General features: G+C 39.0%; 1 protein-coding gene across 3 annotated transcripts in view; it reads left to right on the forward strand.

Annotated features, from left to right (window-relative positions):
* The window catches only part of CAB39 (calcium binding protein 39), a 42694-nt gene extending 32133 nt beyond the window's left edge, over positions 1-10561 (forward strand). For all 3 annotated transcript variants that reach the window (XM_042799455.1, XM_042799444.1, XM_033001624.2), the window contains 6 exons: positions 683-801; positions 4382-4550; positions 5290-5349; positions 5983-6048; positions 6899-7042; positions 7927-10561. In XM_042799455.1, coding sequence (XP_042655389.1) covers positions 683-801; positions 4382-4550; positions 5290-5349; positions 5983-6048; positions 6899-7042; positions 7927-8115 — 747 coding nt within the window. In that variant the 3' untranslated portion in view covers positions 8116-10561. The remainder of the gene's footprint in view (positions 1-682; positions 802-4381; positions 4551-5289; positions 5350-5982; positions 6049-6898; positions 7043-7926) is intronic.
* Positions 10562-24044: the final 13483 nt, after the last annotated feature.

Genomic DNA, 24044 nt, shown 5'->3' on the forward strand with positions numbered 1-24044 from the left:
GTAGGAGATGTAAATATATTCAACAGAAAACATTCCCAGCTTCATTTATACTGTCTAGTGCTATCCTTGTACATTTTTTTTGGTGTATAATCTGTGCTGAATTCCAGCATCCTGGTCTTATTTATACTTTTGTGCATTGAAAAATGTGAGACTTTCATTTTAGGCCAATGGATGATTTAGCTTTGTAGTTTTTAATATTTATTTAGCTTCCATAAGTTTTATAGCTTTAAGTTGGATGTTAACACTGCAGTCAGAAATGCTCTGCACACTCTTAATGGTGGCACTACATGTTCCTCGACAAGAGGAAAGGATAACGGAATATTGAAGAAACACACTTTCAGGCAAGAGCACAGTTAAAAACTGGTTATCAGCAAAAACAAGCATCAGCCAAGGCCAGGAGATTGATGCTGCATAGATTATCTGTTGAAACATCAACTGGCTTTACTTCTTAATGTAAATTGCCCATGATCTGGCTGCAACATGGTGTAATGTTTTGAGTGCTTTGGCATATTTGGAATGGGTAAAAAGAAACAGAATATTTGATCTATTTAAGATCAGAGTACAGCGGCTGACTGAGTTGCAGAACTCACGGTGTGAATGCATGAGATGATGATAATGTTTAATTGTTACCTTGCCTAGTGGACTTGAATATTACGTGTTTAACTGCTAATGTTTTTGACAGGGCAAAAAAGATGTTGCGCAAATTTTCAACAACATTCTCAGAAGGCAAATTGGTACAAGAACTCCCACAGTTGAATATATCTGCACTCAACAGAATATATTGTTCATGCTATTAAAAGGGTATGTACACTGTGAAGCATAAATATGATTTTACATGAAGAAGGTTGTAAATTCATGGGGAAGCAGTGAGTTCTGAAATATTTTTTTTGTCCTTTGCAATATGCTTGATTTTTTTTGTTTCTTTTTTTTTGGGGGGGGGGGGAGCCTGTAATTTCTTTAAGTAAAGGAAATTTGAGTAATTGTCATAGTTGGAACCCAGAGGGCAGCTGAGCACCACACAGCTGCTCACTCATCCCTTCCCCCCCCAGTGCTGAGAAGGAGAAAATGAAGAAAAAGGCTCAGGAATGAGGATGAGGATGGGGAGGGGTGGCTCACCCATTATGGTCACTGACAAAAGACAGACTTGTTAGGGGAGGAAAAAGAACATCACTTTCATTCAAACACTAACAAAACCAACACTTAACAGACAAGGTGGGAAAGTGGGAATTGCCACCACATCTCAAAAACACCTTCCCTCTCACCTTCCCTTCTTCCTGGGCTCAGTTTTGCTCCCGATTTCTTTACCTCCTCCCCAGCAGCAGCGCAGGTGCAGGGGACGAGGGGTGCAGTCAGCTTGCTGTTCCTTCCTTCTTGGGAGGTGGTGGGAAACTGCACACATTCTTCCCCTTTTCTGCATGGCTTCCCTCTCACTGCAGACAGTTCTCCATGAATCTTCTCTGGCAGGAGTCCTCCCCGCAGGCTGCGGCTGTTCCCGAGCTGCTCTGGCATGGGTGACCCCCATGTGTTACAGTCTTCCCAGTACTGAACTACAACAGCGAGGGCTGCTGCTCCACTCACAGTCACCTGTCCTGGTGTGGGCTCCTCCACCAGTGACCTCCATGGGTGGCAGGGGGGTGGCCCTGCCATCTCACCACGGGATACAGGGGGGCTCCTTGTACTGGCACATCTCCCCTTCTTCCTCTTCCTTCCTTCCACTGACTTGGGTGTTCACATAGGTGTCCTTCTCACAGATCTTCTTCCCAAGTTCCAGCCCCCTCTCGGGTTCCCCTTCTCAAATACATTCTCACAGAGGTGCAGCCACCTTCGTGAATTAGCTCGGCCCTGGCCAGAGGTGGGTCCGACTTCGAGCCGGGGAAGCTTTGACAAGCTTCTCACTGGGGCCACGTCTGTAGCCCCCTCCCCTGCTACCAAAAACCCTCCCACACAAACCCAGCACAGTAAAAAAACACCAAAAATATACTTTTGCATGAAATATGACTGAAATTGAGAACTCTTAGGAACCTAAAATATTCTTACTAGGGTAGTACAGACATTTTCCCTTCATTATAGTATTTTAGCCTGTTTAAACTATTTGCTTGTGAACTTACTCATTAACCAACAGTTCGAGGCTGTTTTTCTCCTTTAACCACTGTCATAGCCATTTTTCTGTCCTATCCTTTGGTCTTAGTTTGGTCTTAGACTTTTTAATTCTAGTGATTTATATTCCTGTAGTGACAAATGCACCAACTCAAACTTGGCCAAAGAAAGAGTGATTTGGGACATATGGGGCATTCCAGATGGCTGTTACTTCATCTGTTCTTGTATTATCTGGTGCGGTGGATATTGGAGAATCGTGCCATACTGAATATGGTTGCACACGTAGAGCTGTGGATCTCAAACATGAAAGCAGAAAGGTGTTTTTAACATTTTCATGTTAAAGTAAAATTTTAAAAAGTTGAGAATGTGCTCTTTCCATTTAAAAAGAACTGCTCATGTTTCTAAGAACGTCAATTAGGGAAGTTCTGATAATTACAATTCCAGTGTGTTATTTTGAGGCAGAAAAGTTTATCAGACATTAATAAACCATTTAAAAAGACGCACCTATTTCAAGTACTAGTTTTATATTTTGCGTTAAAGCTGCTGGGTAAGTTTATTGCACTTGATGAGTACTATTTCACCTACTGGGATAGCTAGAGGATGTATGAAAAGGCCATGCTCCTCAGTGAGATACTTGCCTGTGTTACGTTGGTAGCATTGAGGTGTGAGGATAATCAAGCATATTTTAAACAGCAAACTTTATTGTCTTTTTCCTTTTCCCTCCTCCTAGTTCATAGTAGTCATTAGAGATGCTGACTAACCTGCTACATACATGGTATATTAGGCTATTTTACTGTAACATCTTTACGTTTACCCCATTGGAAAATGGATCATACAGGAAACTTTATTTGTGGACAAAGCTGGAGTTTTACATCTTTTATTTTCATGCTGACTCCAAAGGTTTAGCACCAGAAGCAGTATGGAATATTTGCTTCATTTCATACAAGTGTGTGATCTACAGTCATCTGCCAGAAGTGCTTTGTCTTTTTTTTTTTTCCCCCCCCTTCTTCATTACAGCCCTGAAGTGTGGGGGGAAGCGAGATTTAAATGTTAGAGGGACAAGAGAATTGTTAATTGTGGTATAACAGGAAAAGAAAATATTGATTCAGCACTACTTCAAAATAATGGACAGAAGAAGGCAAAGACATTTGAGGTGTGGAGAGATAAAACTACTTTCTCAGCACGCTCTCTTTGATATACGACTGAACGAGAGATGTAACATGTTCATCCTAATTTTTAGTCTGTGTTGTCACTCTTCAGAGAGCATTATTCTGACAGGGATTGTTGAAACATATTCATAAGTCAAGATTTTTGAAATGGGCATTTAGTTAGCTTTAGTGACTTAAATGTTACATTTCATATCTAACTGAGTCAAATTTATGTAAATTTAAACTATGGGATGAGGTGCAAAAAGTTCAGTAGATTTCACATCTCCATGACAGGTTAAATGGGGAAGTATTTCAGGATTTAATGTGAAAACTAATTCATAAGAAAATGTTTTTATATGGTAATATAGTTAATGTTTAGTATGCACAATGATACTTTGCTCCTGAATTATTCCGGTGAATTTAAATTAGCTTCCAGTGGTATAGGAGAAAGGATTCTTTGAGTGGGAGACAGGAAGGTGTATAAGAGGCTTTGACTGCTCCAGAAGCAGGTAGGTATCAACAGACATAGCTTTTCTGTAGACTAGGTCAAATCAGCGATGGACATGTTCCAGAGGTCTCTTGTAAGAGGGTGCAGATACTTTGCTAGAGGCAATAGACGCAGGTGCAGAGGAGGTGTTCAGTGTTGTCCTTACAATCAGAGGACACTGTTGCCAGGATTTCAGGCTCGTTGAAGGCTGTGACGTGTAGAGTAGCTGGTGACCCTGAAAAAAGGTTTAATGAAAGAGGAGACATGAATTTATGTCCAGTATTGTTAACCATTCATGCTCACATCACGGATGGTTTTATGTAAATAGCTGACATGTTTAAGCAAACAGCTTTCAAGACAGAAATCACTTATGGCTTTTCCAGATGTCTGCAATCCCACCAGTATGAAAAAAAAGAAAACTGATTTTTGAGTATGAAGAAAATATTTAGTCTTGTTTCTCAGTTTGTGGAAGTCACTTACATTGGCTATAATTGGGCACTTCAGTGATTTCAGTAATATTTCATAGAAGTATTTAAATTTTTGTTTTCTTAATAGCACTGAAAACTGTAGTTAACAGCATGGTGTTCCAGTGTTAACTTATGAAAGTATTTATAAGGAATCTTTGTTTTGTTTTTTTGTTTATAAATAGGTACGAATCTCCAGAAATTGCTCTAAATTGTGGAATAATGCTTAGAGAATGCATCAGGCATGAACCACTTGCTAAAATAATCTTGTGGTCAGAACAATTCTATGATTTCTTCAGATACGTGGAAATGTCAACATTTGACATTGCTTCAGATGCATTTGCCACATTCAAGGTAATTTATATACAACATTTGAATTATTATTTCTGTACTTCTCTGTTATGTGAACCCAGATGATGTGTATAACATTCTTGGGCAAAACAAGCCTAGGGAGAGGGAAAAAAATAGGTGTGATGCGAATGGGTAAGATGGACACCACTCTTCCTTATTTCTCAGAATGCAAGACATACCTTTAAATATATATACTGTGTTCCTGCTAAGTTTTATTCTAGAAAGCAAGATTTAAACTGTCGAGCATTAGCTGAATACATGCCAGGGGCTTTTAAATATGTGTCTCCCAACTCCTCAAGTGAGCAAAGTCCTTTTAATTCTGCTAAGAACCTGAGTGTATTTGATGCTGATGCTTTGTTTGGGAAAATTTTTTGTTGTCCTAAACCAACCAGTTATGGGACTGCAAGCATAATATTGATCAGTATTAAATAGTGGGTTTTAACCTCAGCTGTGTATAGTTCTGTGCAGAGCATAGCCTTTATCCATAAATGGCATTCTTCAGTGATAATTCCACAGGCTATTTACCTGTGTGAATTAACATAACGCATCGCAGACCTTTCCTAAGTGATGCCAGGATCCCTAGCAGTGCCCAGGTAACTGCATGCGTGTCCTAAATTTCTTTGTTTAATGTAATAGCAAAATTTTCTGTTGGATATCTTACGTGTACTCACTGTTTAATGAGAATGTATATGTACTGTTTAAATATTTTAGTGAAAATATTGGTTTTGTGCTTTTTTTATAGGATTTGCTTACAAGACACAAGTTGTTAAGTGCAGAATTTTTGGAACAACACTATGATAGGGTGAGCAGATATGTTTTAATATTCAGAATTTTCTATTGCTGTGTATCTTATTTGAAGAAATTGGTATTTTCATTCCTTGTTTAGTTTTGGTTTTGGAAATTTACACACAGTATTAAAACAATTGAACTTTCCTGCCAGGCAGTAAAATTAAGATCAAGACCGTAATGTTCATTGTAGAAAGGTGTAAACACAAGAGAAGGTGTCAGAAATCTAGTTCTGTGAAAACTAGATCTGATTTTTCCACTAGAGGGAACCCTTTCCTTGCCTTTTTCTTTGTCTGTGTTAACCCATAACAACCAAAGAACATGGGACAGCCCTCCTCCACCCACTGGGGACTCCTGGAATTAATGAACAGTGTTCAGTACCAGGAACTATTATAGCTAAGGAATAATGAGATAACTACTTCCACCACATTGCAATCTAAACATTAAAGGCTCCTAAAAGAGTTAATATTTTTTTTTTTTAGCATATACCGTGTTTAAACATTATTGACTTACAAGAACCTATTGAGGTTTCAGATTTTGTTCACTGTTTTGTTGTGGTTTTGCACCTCCTTCAATTTGTTATAATAATTTGGAAGGGTTTGTATGACACTGGGAAAGGTCCTAACCCTTCTGTTTATTCTGTGCTTAGTTCTTCAGTGAATATGAGAAGTTACTTCATTCAGAAAATTATGTGACAAAGAGACAGTCACTTAAGGTAAAGAAATTTTATTTTCTTAAATGCAAAATTAGAGAATTATTTGAATTTCAAGGTAGGTTGACTTAAATTGAAATGGCTTCAGTAACTGCCTTGGGTAGTATTTATTTTAATTTTTTATGTGTTTTAATTCTTGGGATCAGCTACTTTTCTTTAGCCCAGTCCTTCCATTATTTAGTGTCCAGCACACACAAAGTCATTACTTTCCCTATGTAGAAATGGCTATATGCAAGTCTGTTTTGTGTTTGGTGGGGTTTTTTTTCCCCTTCAACAAATCTGGACACTTTTAAGTAATTTATTAAAGATTCACATGATGTGAGTAGAGCAGTATTAATCTTAACATTGAAGTAGGTAAGAAATAGTGAATGTTAATATAATATGTAACTTGTAGCAAGGGTGGTACTTGTAGGGAGTATCCTTTTACTCACTTCTGGACAAAGAAGGTAGCAAAAGAAGTATAAGTATTTCTCATTTGAAGTGCTGTCTTTTTTTAAAAAAAAGAACAAACCCAAACATGTTCTCATTGATGATGTATAACTTCTGTATAAATGAAAAAAATAATGGAATAATGGGGAAATAAGAATGAAAGACTTTCCTTTCAATTCTAGTTCATAACAAGGGAGGAACAAAAGTTGATTTTTTTACTTGTTGAGAAAAAGGAGGAACTGGGTCATTGAAATATGAGGAAAATGCACCCTATACTTACAGAACTCAAATGTCCTGAATTCCTTTTTACTATATTTACAGACTGGTGTCAACGACTCAATGTGTTTGAAAGCAGTTATGAAAAAGCTGTTTCTTATGTCCAATGTCAGTCATTTTTTCATTTGGATTTGTTTTCCACTTTTAGCTTCTTGGTGAATTGTTATTGGACAGACACAACTTCACAATTATGACAAAGTACATCAGTAAACCTGAAAATCTCAAACTAATGATGAACCTTCTACGAGACAAGAGTCGTAACATTCAGTTTGAGGCCTTTCATGTGTTTAAGGTATGTTTAAAAAACCCCTACAGTAAAACAAACAAAAGAACCCCACCAGAAGTTTAGTTGAGTAAACTGCTTAGCTGAGCCTAAAGAGCTTATTTTAATGTCTACAAAGTGGTTAAATAAAGAGAGAGCCAATGTTTGTCTTTACTATGATCCATCTTTACAAGTAGCTATCTTTGTATCTTTTGAAAACTGCTTAGAAACCACATAAGGACTTCCATATGATTTTCAGTGTAAATCTTTCTTAGAAAAATTTGGAATTAAGAAAGTTGAAGTGCAGTAAGATAAGGAGGAATGCATGATTTATTTCATGTGAAATCATGAAGCATCTTAGTGCTCGTTTATGCATGCTGCATGAGCTATGAAGGATAGCAGTATTTTAGCCAGGTCACCCAAATTTCAAAGCTTAAACTGTAATTTTCACATTAAAACAGATACCTTCTGACTTGTCAGCAGACAAGCAAATAGCTAAGAGATTGGAGATACAACTTGAGGTATAAAAGTTTTCACTGAACTTTGATTACCCATCTGATGCTGTGTATAATATGAAACCATTTATTTGCTACAGGGTGTAATGGCGAGGTGTCTTCAGTGGTTTCTGCAGAGAGTATTGTGACTAGTCACCTCCCACAAATTTAATTTATTTTGGCATTGGTGTTCATCTTCTAATAATAAAAACAAACAAACAAAAAACAAACAACCAAAGAGTAATTTTATTTTAAAACTTACATTTACTCTAATATTTTTTCTGTAGAGATACTGGAATACGAAATAATTAAAACACAGTTTTAAGTTATTGTTGTCACTGTTTTGTTGGCTAGGTATGTGTTTTAACTTAGCCTTCTGTTTCCTGCTATTATGCTAAATGCCTTTTAATTTTCTTGCAGGTGTTTGTAGCCAATCCTAACAAGACACAGCCTATATTAGACATCCTTCTAAAGAACCAGACCAAACTTATTGAGTTCCTCAGCAAGTTTCAGAATGACAGGACCGAGGATGAACAATTTAATGATGAGAAGACCTATTTAGTTAAACAGATCAGGGATTTGAAGAGACCAGCACAGCAAGAAGCTTAATCTCCAATAAACCCTTAAAATATTAAACCCAAATTCAGCATTTGCTGTTAGATATTCAGCATCAGGCACTCTTTATCGATTCATGAGGAACGTTACTGCTAATCTGCTGTTCAGTGAACGGTTTTTGTTTTTCTCTTTTCTTTTTTAGTCCAAGTTGAAAAACATAGCTGCTGCTTTCTTGCACAATGTGGACTTTCTTGATATTTGTGTCATTTCAGAATTCAAAGACACTGCTTGTTTTAGGAGTCCTGAAAAGAAAGATACTAGGTTCGTGAAAGCAAACATATAGATACTAGTTTGGTTTAGGAGAGAAGGTATTAATGTAGTTAAGTAACAGGTTGCATGCTTGCAAATCTGAATAAATCTGTATGTTTGCACTTACCTTGTTTGAGATATGAGCACAATGTGACCTGTGCATACCTGGCACCATAGTATAAGATTATATGCCTTGATTTAAAAAAAATGTGCAGTGCTTTATTTGTAATCAAAGGGGAAACGTATCTAAGATGTGAGCTTATTGGGATAAACAGTTGTCTTGCAAATAAACTGATACTGAAACTTAGCAACTTTTAAAAGAGTGAGATCTCAAGGTTCGTAAGGAAAATGTATATATGCCTTTCACTGCTTTATAGAAATTTTTTTTTTTGACATGGTTTGATTTTTCTGAGAATTGACTTGTAAACTTGGAAATATGTTCTAAGGGTTTTTGTTAATTTTACTTTAAAGGTATTTCAGACAGTAGACCTAGCAGTGACATTTTGCATTTCATTTCAACAATGCTTGCTGGTTTCTTTTGTATATAACTCCTAGGCTGCTCATTTCTTTAAAATATGATTTAATTTGTACAGCAGAGGAATGTTATTGTATTAGTCTGTAACTATTACCTAATATTGAGTTTTGCAAGATGAATGCTCATATGTAATTGAATACTCCAGATCACATGGAAATGCTGATTTAACAATCTTAACTACTGCAGCATTAAAAGGAGAAAAAAAAAACAACCAACCAAACAAAACAACCCAAACAAATTCTTTGTATTCACTTATCTAATGGGGTGCCACTAATTAGGGTAGGCTGAAATGAGAACTGGAACCCTTTATACTATGTTCTTACTGGATGTTATTGGCCTTATTCAATTAAACTAGCGTTGCGCTCACCAGCTCTGCAAATGACAAAGATTATGCTAAGTTAATGTTTTTTCTTACTTTTGGGGAGCCTGCAGTGCATCATTTCTTTCTTACAGTAAATAACTCAGTACAGTAGTTGTGTAAGTGAATGATTTAATTCCCTCCAACTTCAAGAAACAATTTCATATAGGTCCTAGGTTAACAAAGTGACTTAATTTTCTTGATTTTGTTCTTTAATGCTGCAAACTATCAGTATTTATAAAAACAAAAAAACCCAACTGATTTTGCACCATGTTTTTTTGTTACTGTGACCATACAAAAGGAATCTACTAAATATAGTTAAAGATTGTTATTAAAATTGTATCTATCCACCATATAGTAATTCTAAGATCACAGTCAAGCAAATTTACAGATTGGAGTCTGAAAGTTCAAATTCTGCATGGCTGAATCTGGTTGCAAATGCTATGGAAAATGTTTGTTGCTTCCTGTCCTCTTCCTAATTAAAACATTTTGCAATCAGCAAGATGAAGCTCCTAAGTGATGTTTAAACTGATTTGAAAAGCTGTCACAAGGGAAGTTGGATAGCTCCAGAAAATTGAGTGTTTTCACTCAGTTGTTTAAAATCGCTTTTAACATTATAATTGGTCTTTTAAAGGTTCTTAACATGTCCTTTGCAAACTGATTCATTTTGCCTACAGGAAAGAAAATAGCTTACTCGTACTGAAGATCACAGGCAGGCAGAATTGGCCATGAGATGGTATTATAGTTCAGTACTAACAGTCTATTATATTTTGGTTTATCATAGCTGAGTGGAGGAAAACATTATTTGCCAAGTTACTCACCATAACATATAAGGCTTCCTCTTTAGAAAAATGTAGACATGCTAAAGATTTATATATGTAAAGAAGTGAAAACATTTGGACTGGGATAGAGGTTACTCTATATTAGGCCTTGGAAACAATGGCTATGGTGACTTTTTTAATATGTAGAAACATTTGAATGTTGGCTTTTGAAAAGAAGTTGTATTTAAATTAAAGCTCATTTGACGTGCTCTTCGTATTAAAAAAACCTATTGTTCTGGAAGTGGTTTCTTATCTGCTTGAAGGCTTAAGGATGTTGCTAAAATTTATTTAAATGTGAGCGGTTTTTGGTTTGGCTTTTTTTTTTTTTTTTTTTTTTTTTTTTTTTAAATAAGAGATGTATACAATTGTAATTCTACTTCCGTGGTAGCATTTAATTTCTCTGAGGAAAATGCGTTTCTTATCAAAAAAATCTGGCTGGCCCCATAATTTAAATTGAAATAAAATTTTGAAGAAAAATGTGTGTTCTTTACTGTGTTACTGAAGAGGATGAGTTTCTTGTGGATGTGTATCTGTTCTCCTTTACTGCCTTAGGGGGGTTCGGCTTTCTCCCTTTTAAATGTGAAATAATTTTACATCATTAAAAACTCTGGCTTTTAAAAATATTTTAAAGACATCAAAGTGCTTTAGTAGAGATGTAATCAGTTTTAATTTATTCGTGGTAGACTCTCTTGCCTATGTGTAGCATTATTTTTGGATTCTATTCCTTTTTTTATGACCAAGGGTGAAGAGAGGAGATGCTATTTCCTGTGTCACATCTAAAGACAGGGCCCAATAGGATTAGTGGAAGTGAATCCTTGATAATTTTTGGCCCTTGCCTTCTCTAAATTTCAGGAGATGAAAATACGTGTAATTGGTAACTCTACTTAGGAAATCCTTTGGTCTCTTTGCTTTTGAAGCTGTCTGCCTCTGTTTTTTCACAGGTAACACCCCAAGTTATGCAGGGTGACAAATATCAAGAGAGCATGTTACACTTAAAAAAAAAAAAACCACCACCAAAACATTCGGGCGTTTCTGATGCAGATTCTTTAGTTGGTTTTGTTCGGCAAAATTGATAAAAAATCTGGTTTCCTGCCAGGAACATATTTTCCTTGCAGGCAAAAATATTTGGTCTTTTATATCTCCCACTAGAGGCTATACCTGTTCCAGCCTTTATATAAAATGTTAGTATTTTTTTCCCTCACTGACAGTAAGATCACCGGTTACAAGAGGAAGGAGTGATTTATACTTAAAGAAATTGCAAACTTTGACTGAAGAGTGATCAAGTTAAGTACTTGGCTGGGTGTGTGGGTGAAACGGCCCCAGTGGGAGGAGGCATGGGAAACGCAAGGAGATGTTGCACTGACTTCTTAAAATGTGTTTTTCCCACAGGGTTGATCAGCAGAACCTGCCTTATGAGCTTCCATCTCTAGGAACCAGAGTAAAAGTTGCCCTTGGAGCCCGTGGGAGCAGGTCAATGACAAAGCTGCTTTCAGTAAGTTGGCTTTGTTTGTGGCCTGCCAGGTCATTCCTAGCAGGCATTGGTTTTCCTTTTGTTGCTACCCTTTTATTCCCCCTTTATTCTAAGCTTTGCTGGCTGCTTTGTTGCATAATTTTCCTGTCTCTATTGCTTTCCTTTACGTGGCTGTTCACTTGAGGTAGTGCCGTCACGTTTGTACAGTACCTTTATTTTCTGTCATCATTTTGGTTATTTCTTGTGATACACCTGTACTCCTTTCTGCAATGGTTTTGGCCTTTGTAAGGCAGTTTTAAGTGCTGTTTCTTTAAGCCTTTCAGCAAATTGTAGTTAAAGTTGATGGTTCGTATCATAATAAGGAAAAAACAACCCTGTTCTTTTGCATGTTACCCCTTTAAATCAGTGTTTGGCTTCATCTGAGCACATCGAACTTGTGAAGAGTTGTTTCCAGTGTATGTAAATTGTATTTACAAGTGTATGTGGATAGATCCAGTTTAAATCCCGAGTGACTGGGGGTGGGTCAAAATATCAAAAAGAATCAAAATATGAAGAGAAGTTAAAAGAAGGGAGGAGAGGGACACTTCAATATATTGCATTCTTTGAAGGAAATTGGTTATTTCATGAGAGAAAAGACCTATTCTGCTTCCTATTTAAAGATATGTTGACTCACATCTGTTTAAAAAAACGCTACCAGAAACCACTAAGCCAACATATAATTAGATTCTTGGTATGTGTGTTGTATTCACCACAAAATATAAAGGCAAGCTCTTTTTTAGAGGGTTCATACTGGAGATTCAGGTTTACACAATAAAAGTAAGGATGTTTTGTTTTCTAGCTCAGAAGTGCCCTGAACAGAACTGGCTTTCTGTCACTTCTCATAAATGGACCCTTCATGCTAAAGTTTTCCTCACAGTCTATCGCAGGAGAGTTTTCCAGCTCTGTTGTGATGGGGCTGAGTGTAACTCCGGTACATGGGATTACATCTGCCAAGGGAGAGGGTCTGGAGGTGACGCTAGTCGAATTGCCTTATGTGTTCCTGGTGATGGTAACACTAAAGAGTTGATCAAGAGGGCATGTTTGGAGTGAAGGAAGATAAACAGCGAACTGTAATATAAAGATATAGTTTAGATATGTTTTAGAGAGGGTGGATCTGTTTGGAAAAAACAAGTGATAAATATGTATGCTACTTTTTATATCGATTGGAACAGGTATGTATGTACTATTTAAGATAAATGGTTATCACTGGAGTTATCTGTTCTCCTTGCCTAAACTTAAATCAACAGTAGGTGTTTTTCCATTTCTTTCCCAGCAAATTCCTTGTACTGAGCTGTCATGGAGGATCCCGTTACAGTTCTTGTTTGTGGCAGCCTTTGGGAATACCTCACATCCCACCCTGAAGAAACTCGGGATGATAAAAATGTGAGTCTTGCTTAACAAGGTTCTGCTATTAAAACAGATGTTGAACTGAATTTAATATTGCATAATGTTACTTAGAGACTTGCAGGAGAGAAAGGCAAACTTAATTGCTGTGAGCAAAAAACAAGAATAGAAGCTGTATAGATTTTTAGGGTTGTTTTGACAAGTTTAAGAATGTTGCGTATTCTAACATGAATAAATAAGCCTTTATAATTGGGGGCATCTAAATAAGGCATGCAGTATGTACAGTACAGTGTTTAAACAACTGAGGTGTGAGCAGCCAAATTTTCATCCACAGCTCTTTAACAGCCTCTTCAGATTGTACAGAATTAAAAGAAAATGTGTCACTAAGAGAAATCAGGCTGTATTGCAGGCTTCTAGGCATCTAGACAGGTTGAGAAATACAATCTGGAGAGACAGAAAGGTGCAAAAGTTCACCTGGATATAAAACTTAGCTTGTAGCAGCTGAATTTCCTCATCTTTTTCCATCTCTGGAATTACAGAGTGCTGGGTCATGCCAGCTAATATCCAATTACATGAAAACAGCATTTAAGGGTTTATAATAATACTGCATTTTTACATAAAACATTTTTGCCCTAGAAATAGTTTCTTAAAGAAGTAGGAGAACAATGTCACGAGGAGAACCGTGTATCGGCAGATCTCGGTCTTTGTAATGTTTCTTCAGGTGCACATGCTTCATGTTTGAAGAGCCCCTGTGAAACAGACAAGTAGATTAGGGTTGAATCTTAGTTGTAAATCATATCTCAGCGATGTTATAGAAAGAAAAAAAGCACAGATAAAGCTAACGTAGCAGGAACAGTTACAAATCTACAGAGAATTGTAAGAGGAGTTCATTGGAGGTTGTGAATAGCTTGTAATTATCTGTTATTTAATTTAAAAGATTAAATGGTTTGCCATACTAGGTTGTAGGCCATTGGAGTGCAATATCTGTAGCATGGTACACACTGTACAGACAGGATTGGAATTTTGGTTTCAGTTTATCTAATGTAAGAAACAGATATTTTACTAAACCAAGAGTGAAAGAGCTATGATGGACAGTGGCTGAAACTATTCTTGCTTTTTGGTGTTATTTGGAAAGCTGGAGCCTAGCTCTTCAATTTCTAATGCCAGTCATCCCTCCTCGTGGGTGTTCACGCAGTTTGGGTGAAACCTGCAGGCGGAAGGGGAGAGGCATAGTGACAAATGAAATGTCTCATTCCTTACTGCTACTTCACAATTTTAAAATGTATCCTCTTTATATCTTTGATATGAGAGTAACTGAAAGCAAGCAAGGGTTAATTTAAACTTCTGTACAACAACTTTTAAAAGAGTTTGAAGTTGTGAGTTAATTTATTTTAGCGGAATGTTTCTTCTCAGCTATGTTTTTTCCTTTAGCCTTGACTGATGTAAATTAAATTGCCCTTGACTACACATTGCACTTTTGGTAATTAGTAACACAGGACAGCTGTGCACAGGTGGTGGTGTAGTTTGTCACATGCTCTGGTATAAGGTTCATATGGGAAAAAGCAAGTAGACTGAATTCATGAGTACAGTGAGTTATTGACAGTTTTAGACATTCCAGTTCCAAAAAAAAAGAAAGTCCTCCTTATTTTACTAATGAAGATGTGCAAACCCTGGGAATTACTAATAATTATATAGGTATTTATGTTGGCTGATAGCTCTTCAGAATGAGCAGTAAATCACAGTCTAGTTTTGAAAAACCTCTGCTAGGCAGGTAACACCCAAGGTGCAATATTACTGTGTGGCTTGTGGTTTGGGCTCATTTCCACCAGCTCTAGGCTCTGCTGCCAGCTCCTGAGCAGGAGAGAGTTGGCACCGCTGCCCAAACAGCTGCCCCTTGCTGGGGAGTCAGCTTTCTGCAGTCTCCTGGCTGTTGCCTCATCCCGTGGACTTCTTTCACATTAGATAAAAACCTCCAGGAAAACGAATATGGAGCAAGAATGGGCAGTGAAGCAAAGGGTCGGGAAAGATCCAGTTCTGCAGCAGAGCTCTGCATTCTTTTAATTGAGCACTTCTGTGTTACCTGTCTTTGACTCAGATAACTGTGTTTAGTCGGCCACATGAGCAGAACTGTTCTGACAGTTTGTAAATCTTCTTTATCTCTTCTGGTGCTCCTCCCACTCCTTGCTTCTGAACTTCCAAGTCCATAAAGGATATTTTCTGCAGCTCTGTTTTGTTAGTTAATCCCTCCCTTACTGAGTCTGATTCTTTACATACAAAATCCCAGTCTTCTTGGCAAATCACTTCTTTCCACGCTTGCCCTTCCCTTCCAATTTCTGCTGTTTGTCTTTTCAGTCTTTTTTCCAAGGGGCTCTTTTGAGTATTTTGGGAAGTGTTTTATAATTGCTGAATCTCATGTAAGAAGTGGATCTTATTATGTCTAATAATTTTTTCTCCAGTTGTAGAGTTGATCATCCAGTATCGTTGCTGCAGGCAACGTGGTTTCCTTATAGGCCACTATTTGTATATCATTAGAAAATAGTGAATAGGTAAAGTGGGAGTAGATTATGAGTACAGCACATACGGGGCTCACAGCACTGTCAGGCACTCGATAATTTTGATGGTGATAGGGAGAGGGATGGGGGCAGCAGCAGCACTAGCATAGTTTGACTGGGGTGAATGAACCTTACTAATGGTTGAGGTGCTGCAGGTTTGGCACAGCGGTTGGTTGACCACATAATGTTAGGAAGCCAGGTGCTATCAACACCCACACAGCTCTGTGGGGCACTAAATACCTAGAGTTAGCAACATATTTATAAAGTGGCCAGTGTTTTACCTCTGCTTTCAAAATGCTGGCCTGTTTGTATAAATCCTTATATTGGGTTTCTAGTGTCAATGATGGACTCTGTCACTGAGTGAACTTTTGCAGTCTTTCCTGTTACTTCAGTGCTGTAGGTGGGTGGCTGGGACAGTCTCCTTCTGACCTCAAGCTAGCTGGCAGGTTGTTATTACAGGTGAACCTTGCTCTCCAAACAGTCAAATGGTATCTGTATCATCCTGCGACTAGACGGCAGTCTGCACTGAATCTTCTGAATCAGCAGAGATCAGATCTTTGGTTTCCTATTCTCTTGGTCCATTAGTCCTAAAAAGTCTGTTTCTGCTGCAGCAGCTTGATTTGCTGTGCTGCTACCACTTAAGGACTAATCTATGCCCCTGGTGCTCAGGTTCAGACTGACCCTTGCAATCTGCATGCAGCATCAATATGTCAACCAGACCCTGTTTCCCTCTGCTGCTGTCTTACTCATTAGCACTCTCAAGATAAGAAAAAACAATTACAAATTAAACAGCGCTTAAGTTGGTACACCAAAGGGCCAGGTGAGCTTGAAACATTGCCCAGACAATGGCTTCATGGCCTGATGTGAAGGCTGTTCTCAGGACTGGCCTGCAGCCTCTCTGTGAGAGCACTGGATGATGACACCCATGTCATTGTTGTTTGTTGCTTCAGTGCTTTTTGTGCCACTGTACAGGGAGGCTTTGCTTTATTTGGAGTTAAAAACAAAACAACAAACCTAGTCAGGTGACAGCCAGGACATGGTTTTAATTTGATTATCCTTATCTTACAGTGTGGCCTTTAACTTCAGGAGGCAGAATGTAAATGAGAAGGTATCTCTACCCAGATAGAGTACTGGCAGTTCTGATCTGAGATTCTCCACACCTCAGAGAAAGCTCCTGTGCCAAAGCAGGTAGTTTCCTGTCCCTTTTTCCTTCCACAAAAGCAGATCAGGCCAGACACTGGTGGTTTCTGGTGACATCAGTTTTCAGCTTTTGGATTTGGCTCCTTGATGTTTCTGGGCATATTGTGGCCTGGTCCAGAGTCCACTGAAACCTAAAAGCCACCTACTGGTGGCTTGTAGGGCTTTAGAGCTGGCCTCTAGGACAGTCCAGGTCTCACGGTATTCCTGATCGGTACTCAGTGGCAGAGGAGGGCCTCCTTTTAGGTGTTTTTGTTTATAATGCAAAAATAAGCTAATGAATACCAAGCCATTGGAGCATTCCCAGCTGTAGGAGAAATTTTTGCTCTATGAGCAAAGGAATGGAGGGAGTCTGCTTTCCAATTGATTTGTTTCCCATTCACGTTCCCAGTGACGGGGTTACAGGTGGGAAGCAGCGTGGAGGTGGCCACTGTGGCTCTACGTCTGTGCATTGCCCAGTTTGCTGCTGCCAAGCAGAGCTTGTGCCTCTGTGCAACGTGAAGGCAGCCAGCAAATGAAGTGGGTTGGGGAGGAGGAGGTGGCTACAGCTATTCCCAGTGTCAGTGTGGAGCTGCTGAGTGGAGCAGCCAGCAGGTACGTTACTCTGGAGTGGGAGTCAGGGTACAGGGCTTGAGGGAGCAGGGGTGAAAGCTGAGAGAGGAAGGGGATGGGAGAGATGAGGATGCTCTCCTCTCCAGTGGAGGAGGTGGTTCCAGCAGGGCAGAAAGGATGTGGAGATGGAAATGCTAGTTCAGAAGGCACCGGGGGATTACTGGGAAGTGCCGCCTTCTTCACTGAAGAACTTGTGTCTGAGCCTGTGTCTTGCAGGTGGAAATCCCTGCATGGGGCTGCACTAACCTTTTACTCAGCTCTGTACCTGGGGAGGGTTATTGAACAGCACAGCCTGCCCTGCTCAGCAGGCTCCTGTGACACTCGTGGCTGTGGCTGGCAGAAATGAGGCAGTTGTACAGGGCCATCTGAAAACAGTAGTCAGAGCCCTTGCTTTGTCTGAGACCAGGCTTTCTGGCTGGACTGTCTCTATCTGAAAGTATCCAAAACTGATGTGCGTCCTCTGGGGCATTGCACAGGTTGGTTAGTCCAAGTCAATTCAAAATTAAATGCTATGTTTTGATCTTCTTTACAAACCAACCTTTAAAAATATTTTTTAGGCAGAATCAGCCTTTTCCCCTCATGGAAGATTTCTATTTTCTCAGAAACAGAATTGCTTTTCAGAAGATCTCCCCTATGAAAAATCCCCAACGAGCTCCAATTCTAAAACTTTGTCAGAAAACATCTAGCAAGCATTAGCAAAGGGTGACTCAGGGTGTAATGTATCATTTAATCCCAACTAGGGCAACATAGCCACATGAATTTGAGAACCTGAGCAGGCAGTCAGCATCCCTAACTCAACATGCAGTAGGCAATCCACCAAATACACACATGCAGAACAGGGAAGAAAGAGGTGTAATCACTTTTCAGTTTTGAAAGCTTAGTTCTACCCTGAGAAAGAAATTGGCAAAATGTCATCACATGTGCCATATCTGTTTACTCTTACTGACTTCCAAATCCAAAGTGTTTGCTTTACAAATAAGATGCTTTTTTGCCTTAAGCAGGTAGTTTCACCAACAGCCAGTCTTGGAGAGAAAAAGGTTTCCTCCTCCTGTAAGAGGTATGCTGGGGAGAAAATTACCTGTCACGTTTGCAGGCACAACAAACTTAAATGTTGAGGTTGGTTCTGTTGATGCACAACTCCCACAGCTCTGCTGCTGCTTTTCTACTCAGAAAATAGACCAAGAGAAAATACCATTCCCTTTAGCAGAAGAAGGATTTGGGTTTCAAGTCTGTCTCAAAAGGTAACTTAAAGCCTGTTCATGGAAGCATTACCCAATTTAGCACATTCTGGAGAAAAAAGGCTTCTGGACAGGAAGCATGGCTTGGCTGTGCAACACAGTATCATGCTGGGAAGGGAAAAGGGGAGAGAAAGGCAAGTGAAGTGCTTGAAGATGTGGTAATGCTTAAGCGTCCTTCCACAGTGTGTTGGTGGGTCTCATTTTGTTTTTGTGTGGACTGTACAGGCTCATCTTTTAGGGCTGAGCTCACAGGATATAATCAAGTATCTCAAACTGGTGTTCCAAACATGGACTTTAGTGCATGTTAAGCCAGTCCAGACACTGGACTACTCTTCCCTCTCTAGATCCACTGTAAACCGCTGGCTTGCCTGCTGGCCTTTGATATGAATTGAGCAAAAGGAGCGGCTCTGGTTCAGGTTTGGGTACGTGGTGTCATGGGCCAGCACTTGGTCTTTAGCAGCAGCCCAGCACTGCTCTGTCAGCTTAGGGGCAGAAGTTCTGTTTTGAAACATACATGGATGCAAGTTAGTTTAAAGCATTTCTTGGAGCCTGGAAACAGACCAAGCTGTTACACACTCGCTGCCCCACTGATGCTGAAAGTCCCAGTAGCACAGGTGATGTTAGTGGATGAATAAAGTGATTACTCCTTTTCCTTAAGAGTGATTCCTTCCAGACACACCTAGAGAGACTGTCTACAGACCAAACTGCTATAAATATCCAGCCACAGACCCATCAATATGAATTGTTGTCAAAGGCAATGACAAAGTGTTTTATTTATTACTAATTTGAAGTATGAAGGACAGGTTTCCTCTGCTCAAAGATAGCTGTAAATTTTGGTAGGGCATTACTTTTTTTTTAAAGCTAAACCATTATCAATTTAAGGATGTGAATTTCTTTCACTTTTAAAAATCTTTGTTACAGCTGAATTTGGGTTAGTTTGGTTTTTGAATCTTCAAATTTGTTGACTTTCTTCTGCAGCTTTTAGAATCCAATGCAAGATGGACATTAACCAAATGTCTTTATCAGTGTGCTGAATCCTGACTTGTGCATGCCTTTGATGCTGTTTGCCTTAGAGCCTCCTATTCAAGGCAAGACTTGAATTTTTAATGTAAAAGAGAAGCAGGAGCAAAAAATTCCTTTTAGAATAAGAAAAAACTACCAAAAAACTCCTTTCATATTTTCTGTGCATTATAAAAAGGGGAAAAAAAGAAAAGAGCAGTCCAAAGGTTCTGCGCCCGCTTCCTTTGAAGGTCTTCTTTCATGATATGTTCAAGCAGTTATATCCTGTTTTTTGGGTTTTCCCTAGTGTGAGCGTTCCCCACAAAGAAACAGAAAAATAGCTTTTCTCTTGTTTGTTATTATGTAAAATACGAAACTTTACTGCCTTTCAGATGCAGTCATGAGCTGCTCTTGCACTTTGAAACAACAGACAAAAATTCGACTGGCTTTTCCTGTTGCTGCATCTTGTTTTGAGTGATAAAAGTGAAAGTAAAAATGAGATGACAGCGTTTAGGACCTATGTCGTTTCTCAGTTACAGAGTTAGAAGCACTCAACATTTCACTGCTCCAGCAGGAAAGACCAACCAAACACTTAATGAAGTCAGTCTTGTTTCTAAAGAGTTGAGCATGGTTGCTATCTCATAATGGCAAGATTTCCATCTGAGCAGCTGTTGGCAGTTCTGAAATGTTCAGTTAGCCTGTTACGTCTTCTAAATATATAAATATAAATATGTATTTAAAAAGAAAAGGGTAGAAAGTAGTAGAAAGTTAAGTCATGCAGGGTGATATGCAAACCCCAAATGCTCCTTGTTTATCTTGTATCTTTGCACTGAGTGCAGTATTGCATAATGTCACAAGTGCTGAATATTTTCTCTAGCGAAGTGATGCGTTTTAATTAAATTCACTGTTTAAAGTTCAGTTATTCATTAAAGGTACCCAGTTGTCCAGAAAGACATGCTGACCCTGAATATACAGTCCTTTGAAGAGGACTGTTAGGGATATGAACTAGAAAAACATTCTTTCATATCATTCACACACAAAAAAACCTGGAATGTTTCTTGGGCAGTTAACTATATAGATGTATACTGTTTGCCTCAGCTAGTTCATCTGACAGTTTCAAAGTGATGCTGTTCAGTGTCTGATACCAGCTAATCAGGGAGTCCTTGGGCATTCCCGGTTAGTGGCTCACCTCTGAAGGGCTTTTTCATGATGGAACCAAGCAGATACAAAAGCTTTGCAAAGTTCAAGCTGCATTTATCCACAACAAAGAATGTACAGTTCTCGGCAAACAATAAAACATTTATTCATTTCCATGCTCTTATATTTTTGTTTTCCACTGCTCAAGTGTTCTCTGTGTTGAGGTTGAATCTTTTGGGGCCCAGCAGCCCACTGCCAGGAGATGTCTTCTGTCTTGAAACAGAGAAGCCCTGTTTTCTCCTAGCATCTTTTGCCCTTGTCTAGTCTCAGTGTAAAATACCCTTTGCTGTAGAAATGTGTTTCTTTTTTCTCCCATCTGTCCAAGGTTCCTTCCTCTCTGAATTTTATCTTTTCTTTTATCTTCTCACATTCAGCGCTAGTTTGATCTTGTTTTCCTCTACTGGTGTTATGCCATCGTCTGCCAGTGAGAGAGACAGATGAGAAAACTGGCTTTATCAGAAACAGAGTTATTCTTTTGTTCTCCAACATTATGAAGGGCTTGGCTCCTAATGGTCTTTGCTCAACCTACGCAGGTGAAAGACACCATGGTCTTACTCGGCATAAGGAACGTGGGGCAATAGGCAGTGAAAGATGGTCAAAAGATAAGGAAGCAAACACTTAGGTTTCAGACAAATAAATTTGATTCAGGAGGTTTCCCTACCTACTGAAGTGTCAATGAAGCTGTAACAGCTCACTCTACTTGTGAAGATTTAACTGTGGCACAAAATCTGAGTGTGCTTTAATAAGGCTAAAAGCTTGAAAAGGTGTGCCGTATTTTTTTGGTTCTGTCAAGACAATCTAATCTCCTACTATCTAGGAAAGCATGATCAAAGAAACACTGTCTTTGGGGGTTGCAGGTATCTGCTGGGCAGGTAAAATAAGTGATGTTTAAAGGTCAGAGTGCTCTGTTAATGAGAGACATATTGAAAGGGCAAAAGAACCACAGAGGACATTACAGCAGGTGCTGTATGAAGTTGAGAGAATAGCTGAACAAAGCAAACCACAGCGATGACAGGATAGTTAAAGCAAAATGGGGAAATAGTGAGTCATCCCTGTTTATTAAAGTGGAGGGAAATAAATTTCTGCCTCAGTTAATTTCTCTATGGGATATAAAGGCAGGCTTTAATAAAAGGGGGGAAAAAAAAATCCCAATTCAGTTTAATTCCTTTTAACCCAACCAACCAAAATCCCTTTAGACTATAGAAGTTACCAATTATGTGATGTTGCTACCAAAACAATTAGTATTTTTCAGGAGTCTTGGGTTTAATCTTCCTTTGTAATCAAAGTGATATGTTGCTTGGTTGTAAACAAACACATCTGTACTCTTGAATGCTTCTCAGATACTCAGAGTTAAACACCATTAGTGAAACCATGTAGTTGGGGGCATGTCCTCAACTGTATGTGGTGCTGTGTGAAGACACCCGGACTCTCTCTGAGTTACATCATCAGTCTGATGACCCCATGTAGCTCTCCTGGTCTGTCACCCAGCTAGTTGTTCAGGGCAAGCTCATAAACTGCTCTGCTGTGTTGTGCCGTGAAGACTTGCTTGCAAGGCCTTAAACAGGTAGAAGAAAGCACGGGTTTATTTGGAATAGGTCATCCCCATGTAATAGATAATGTATGGATTTGGGACTTTATTGGATTTGGTGTTCCTTAGTGAAAGTTTGATTTCCCAAAAGGAATGCTTATTTGGGGGGAGACCTTGCCAATACATTTCCCAAGAGATTACTGCTGTTTTATGTGGATTTATACTTAAGACCCTTTAGTGTGTTAAGTGACCTCTTTGTCTATCAGAAGCTTTTCCTAAGAGAGCTTTTATGCAAGTTCCATTGCTACTTCCTACTCTGGTAGTAAATCAGGCTGCATGTGTTAGACACCTCAGGTGCCCAGATCTTACACAGGTGCTGCCTTCTGAAACAATCTTCCTTAACAAGGCAGGCTGATGCTGTCAGGAGAGCTCACTCCTTATGGAGACTGTCCATATGGTCTGTTACTATCTGTCTGGTGATATGAAGACAAACATCTTGCAAAAAGTGGAAGTCTGGTCATGTGCACAGTGTGAGAGTGTATGTATGGATAGGTTAATGTTGGCATCATTAGTGCTTGGTCACCTTGGTGATGGATCTTGCTGCTATAGTAACCTGGAGGTTACATTACTCATCAAATATGAATTTTAACAAGCGGGAATGTTTTAAGGTGTTTGTATCTTGTGTCCCCTGTAACTGTCTGCTGCCCTTTTAAAATATTTACAAGATCTGTAAAATGAGACTTTTAAGTAAAGGCTATATTCCTCATTTTTTTCTTGGAATTGTGTCCCGCAAAAGACGTTTATGCCAAAGCATCAACCTCATTGCTTATCGCCTTCTGAACTCTTGCCTCTTAGACTTGTCCCTCACTAGGGAAGCTGATATTTTGACTTGTATCCAGATGAGTTTGAGCCAACTCAATATATCTATCTTTAGGCATCCACAGGGACTTTTCATATATTATATTATGCCATCATGCATGCCTGCTGCCATGTGCTGTTCCAGAGTCATGTCTGGAATGTGGATATTCCATATATGGCTTGTGGTAGATTGTGGGACACTAACTTCTCTTTCCTGACCCAGAAAATAAGTGATTTTAATACATGAGGTGCTTTTCAACTCATTAACAGCATAGTATGTTCATTCAGGGATGCAAATTTATATGTTGCTGGGTAAGATATTTTCTTGGATTCAGACACCAGCATGTTGTGGTATGTCTCTCAGAGATCTGTGAAAGATGATTCAGAAGTCACAAGAGTACAGAGTGGGAGATCAGCTCATAAGACTACTGATTTTTCTTTTTGATGACTATATAAAAATGGGCTGTGTGTTTTTAGGAGTCCCACAGTGTATGCCCTCTGTTACCCACAGCGTGTCATCTTTTCCTCTTGGGCAATAAAGATATTAGGAGATTTTTTTTTTTAATTCCTATAAGGTGGTTCTTAATGCAAGAGATATTTTCAGGTTCCTTTTGACAGAGCAGGATGGGACCAGGGGTGTATGTCCTGATGACTCGTAGAGGGACAAACTGGTATATCCTCCACAGTCTGACCTAGCTGACTAGACCTTCTGTTTTTTGGAAAATTTTACAGGGGGTGAATAAAAAACTGGAAAAACACTAATGAAATCAAAACTACAAGTGATTAAAAATGAGACTGCCAGCTTCCTGTCCCACTTAATGCAGGGCACTCTAGGCTTACCGTGAAGATGGAGCAGGGTCAGCACATGCACTCCAGGACTTCACCAAGACAAATCTCAATGTAAATAGGGAGCTGTAGAGTAGAG

This window comes from Tyto alba, unplaced genomic scaffold (genome assembly GCF_018691265.1).
Source record: "Tyto alba isolate M040663 unplaced genomic scaffold, T.alba_DEE_v4.0 Super-Scaffold_10, whole genome shotgun sequence".
NCBI classification, from domain to species: Eukaryota; Metazoa; Chordata; class Aves; order Strigiformes; family Tytonidae; genus Tyto; species Tyto alba.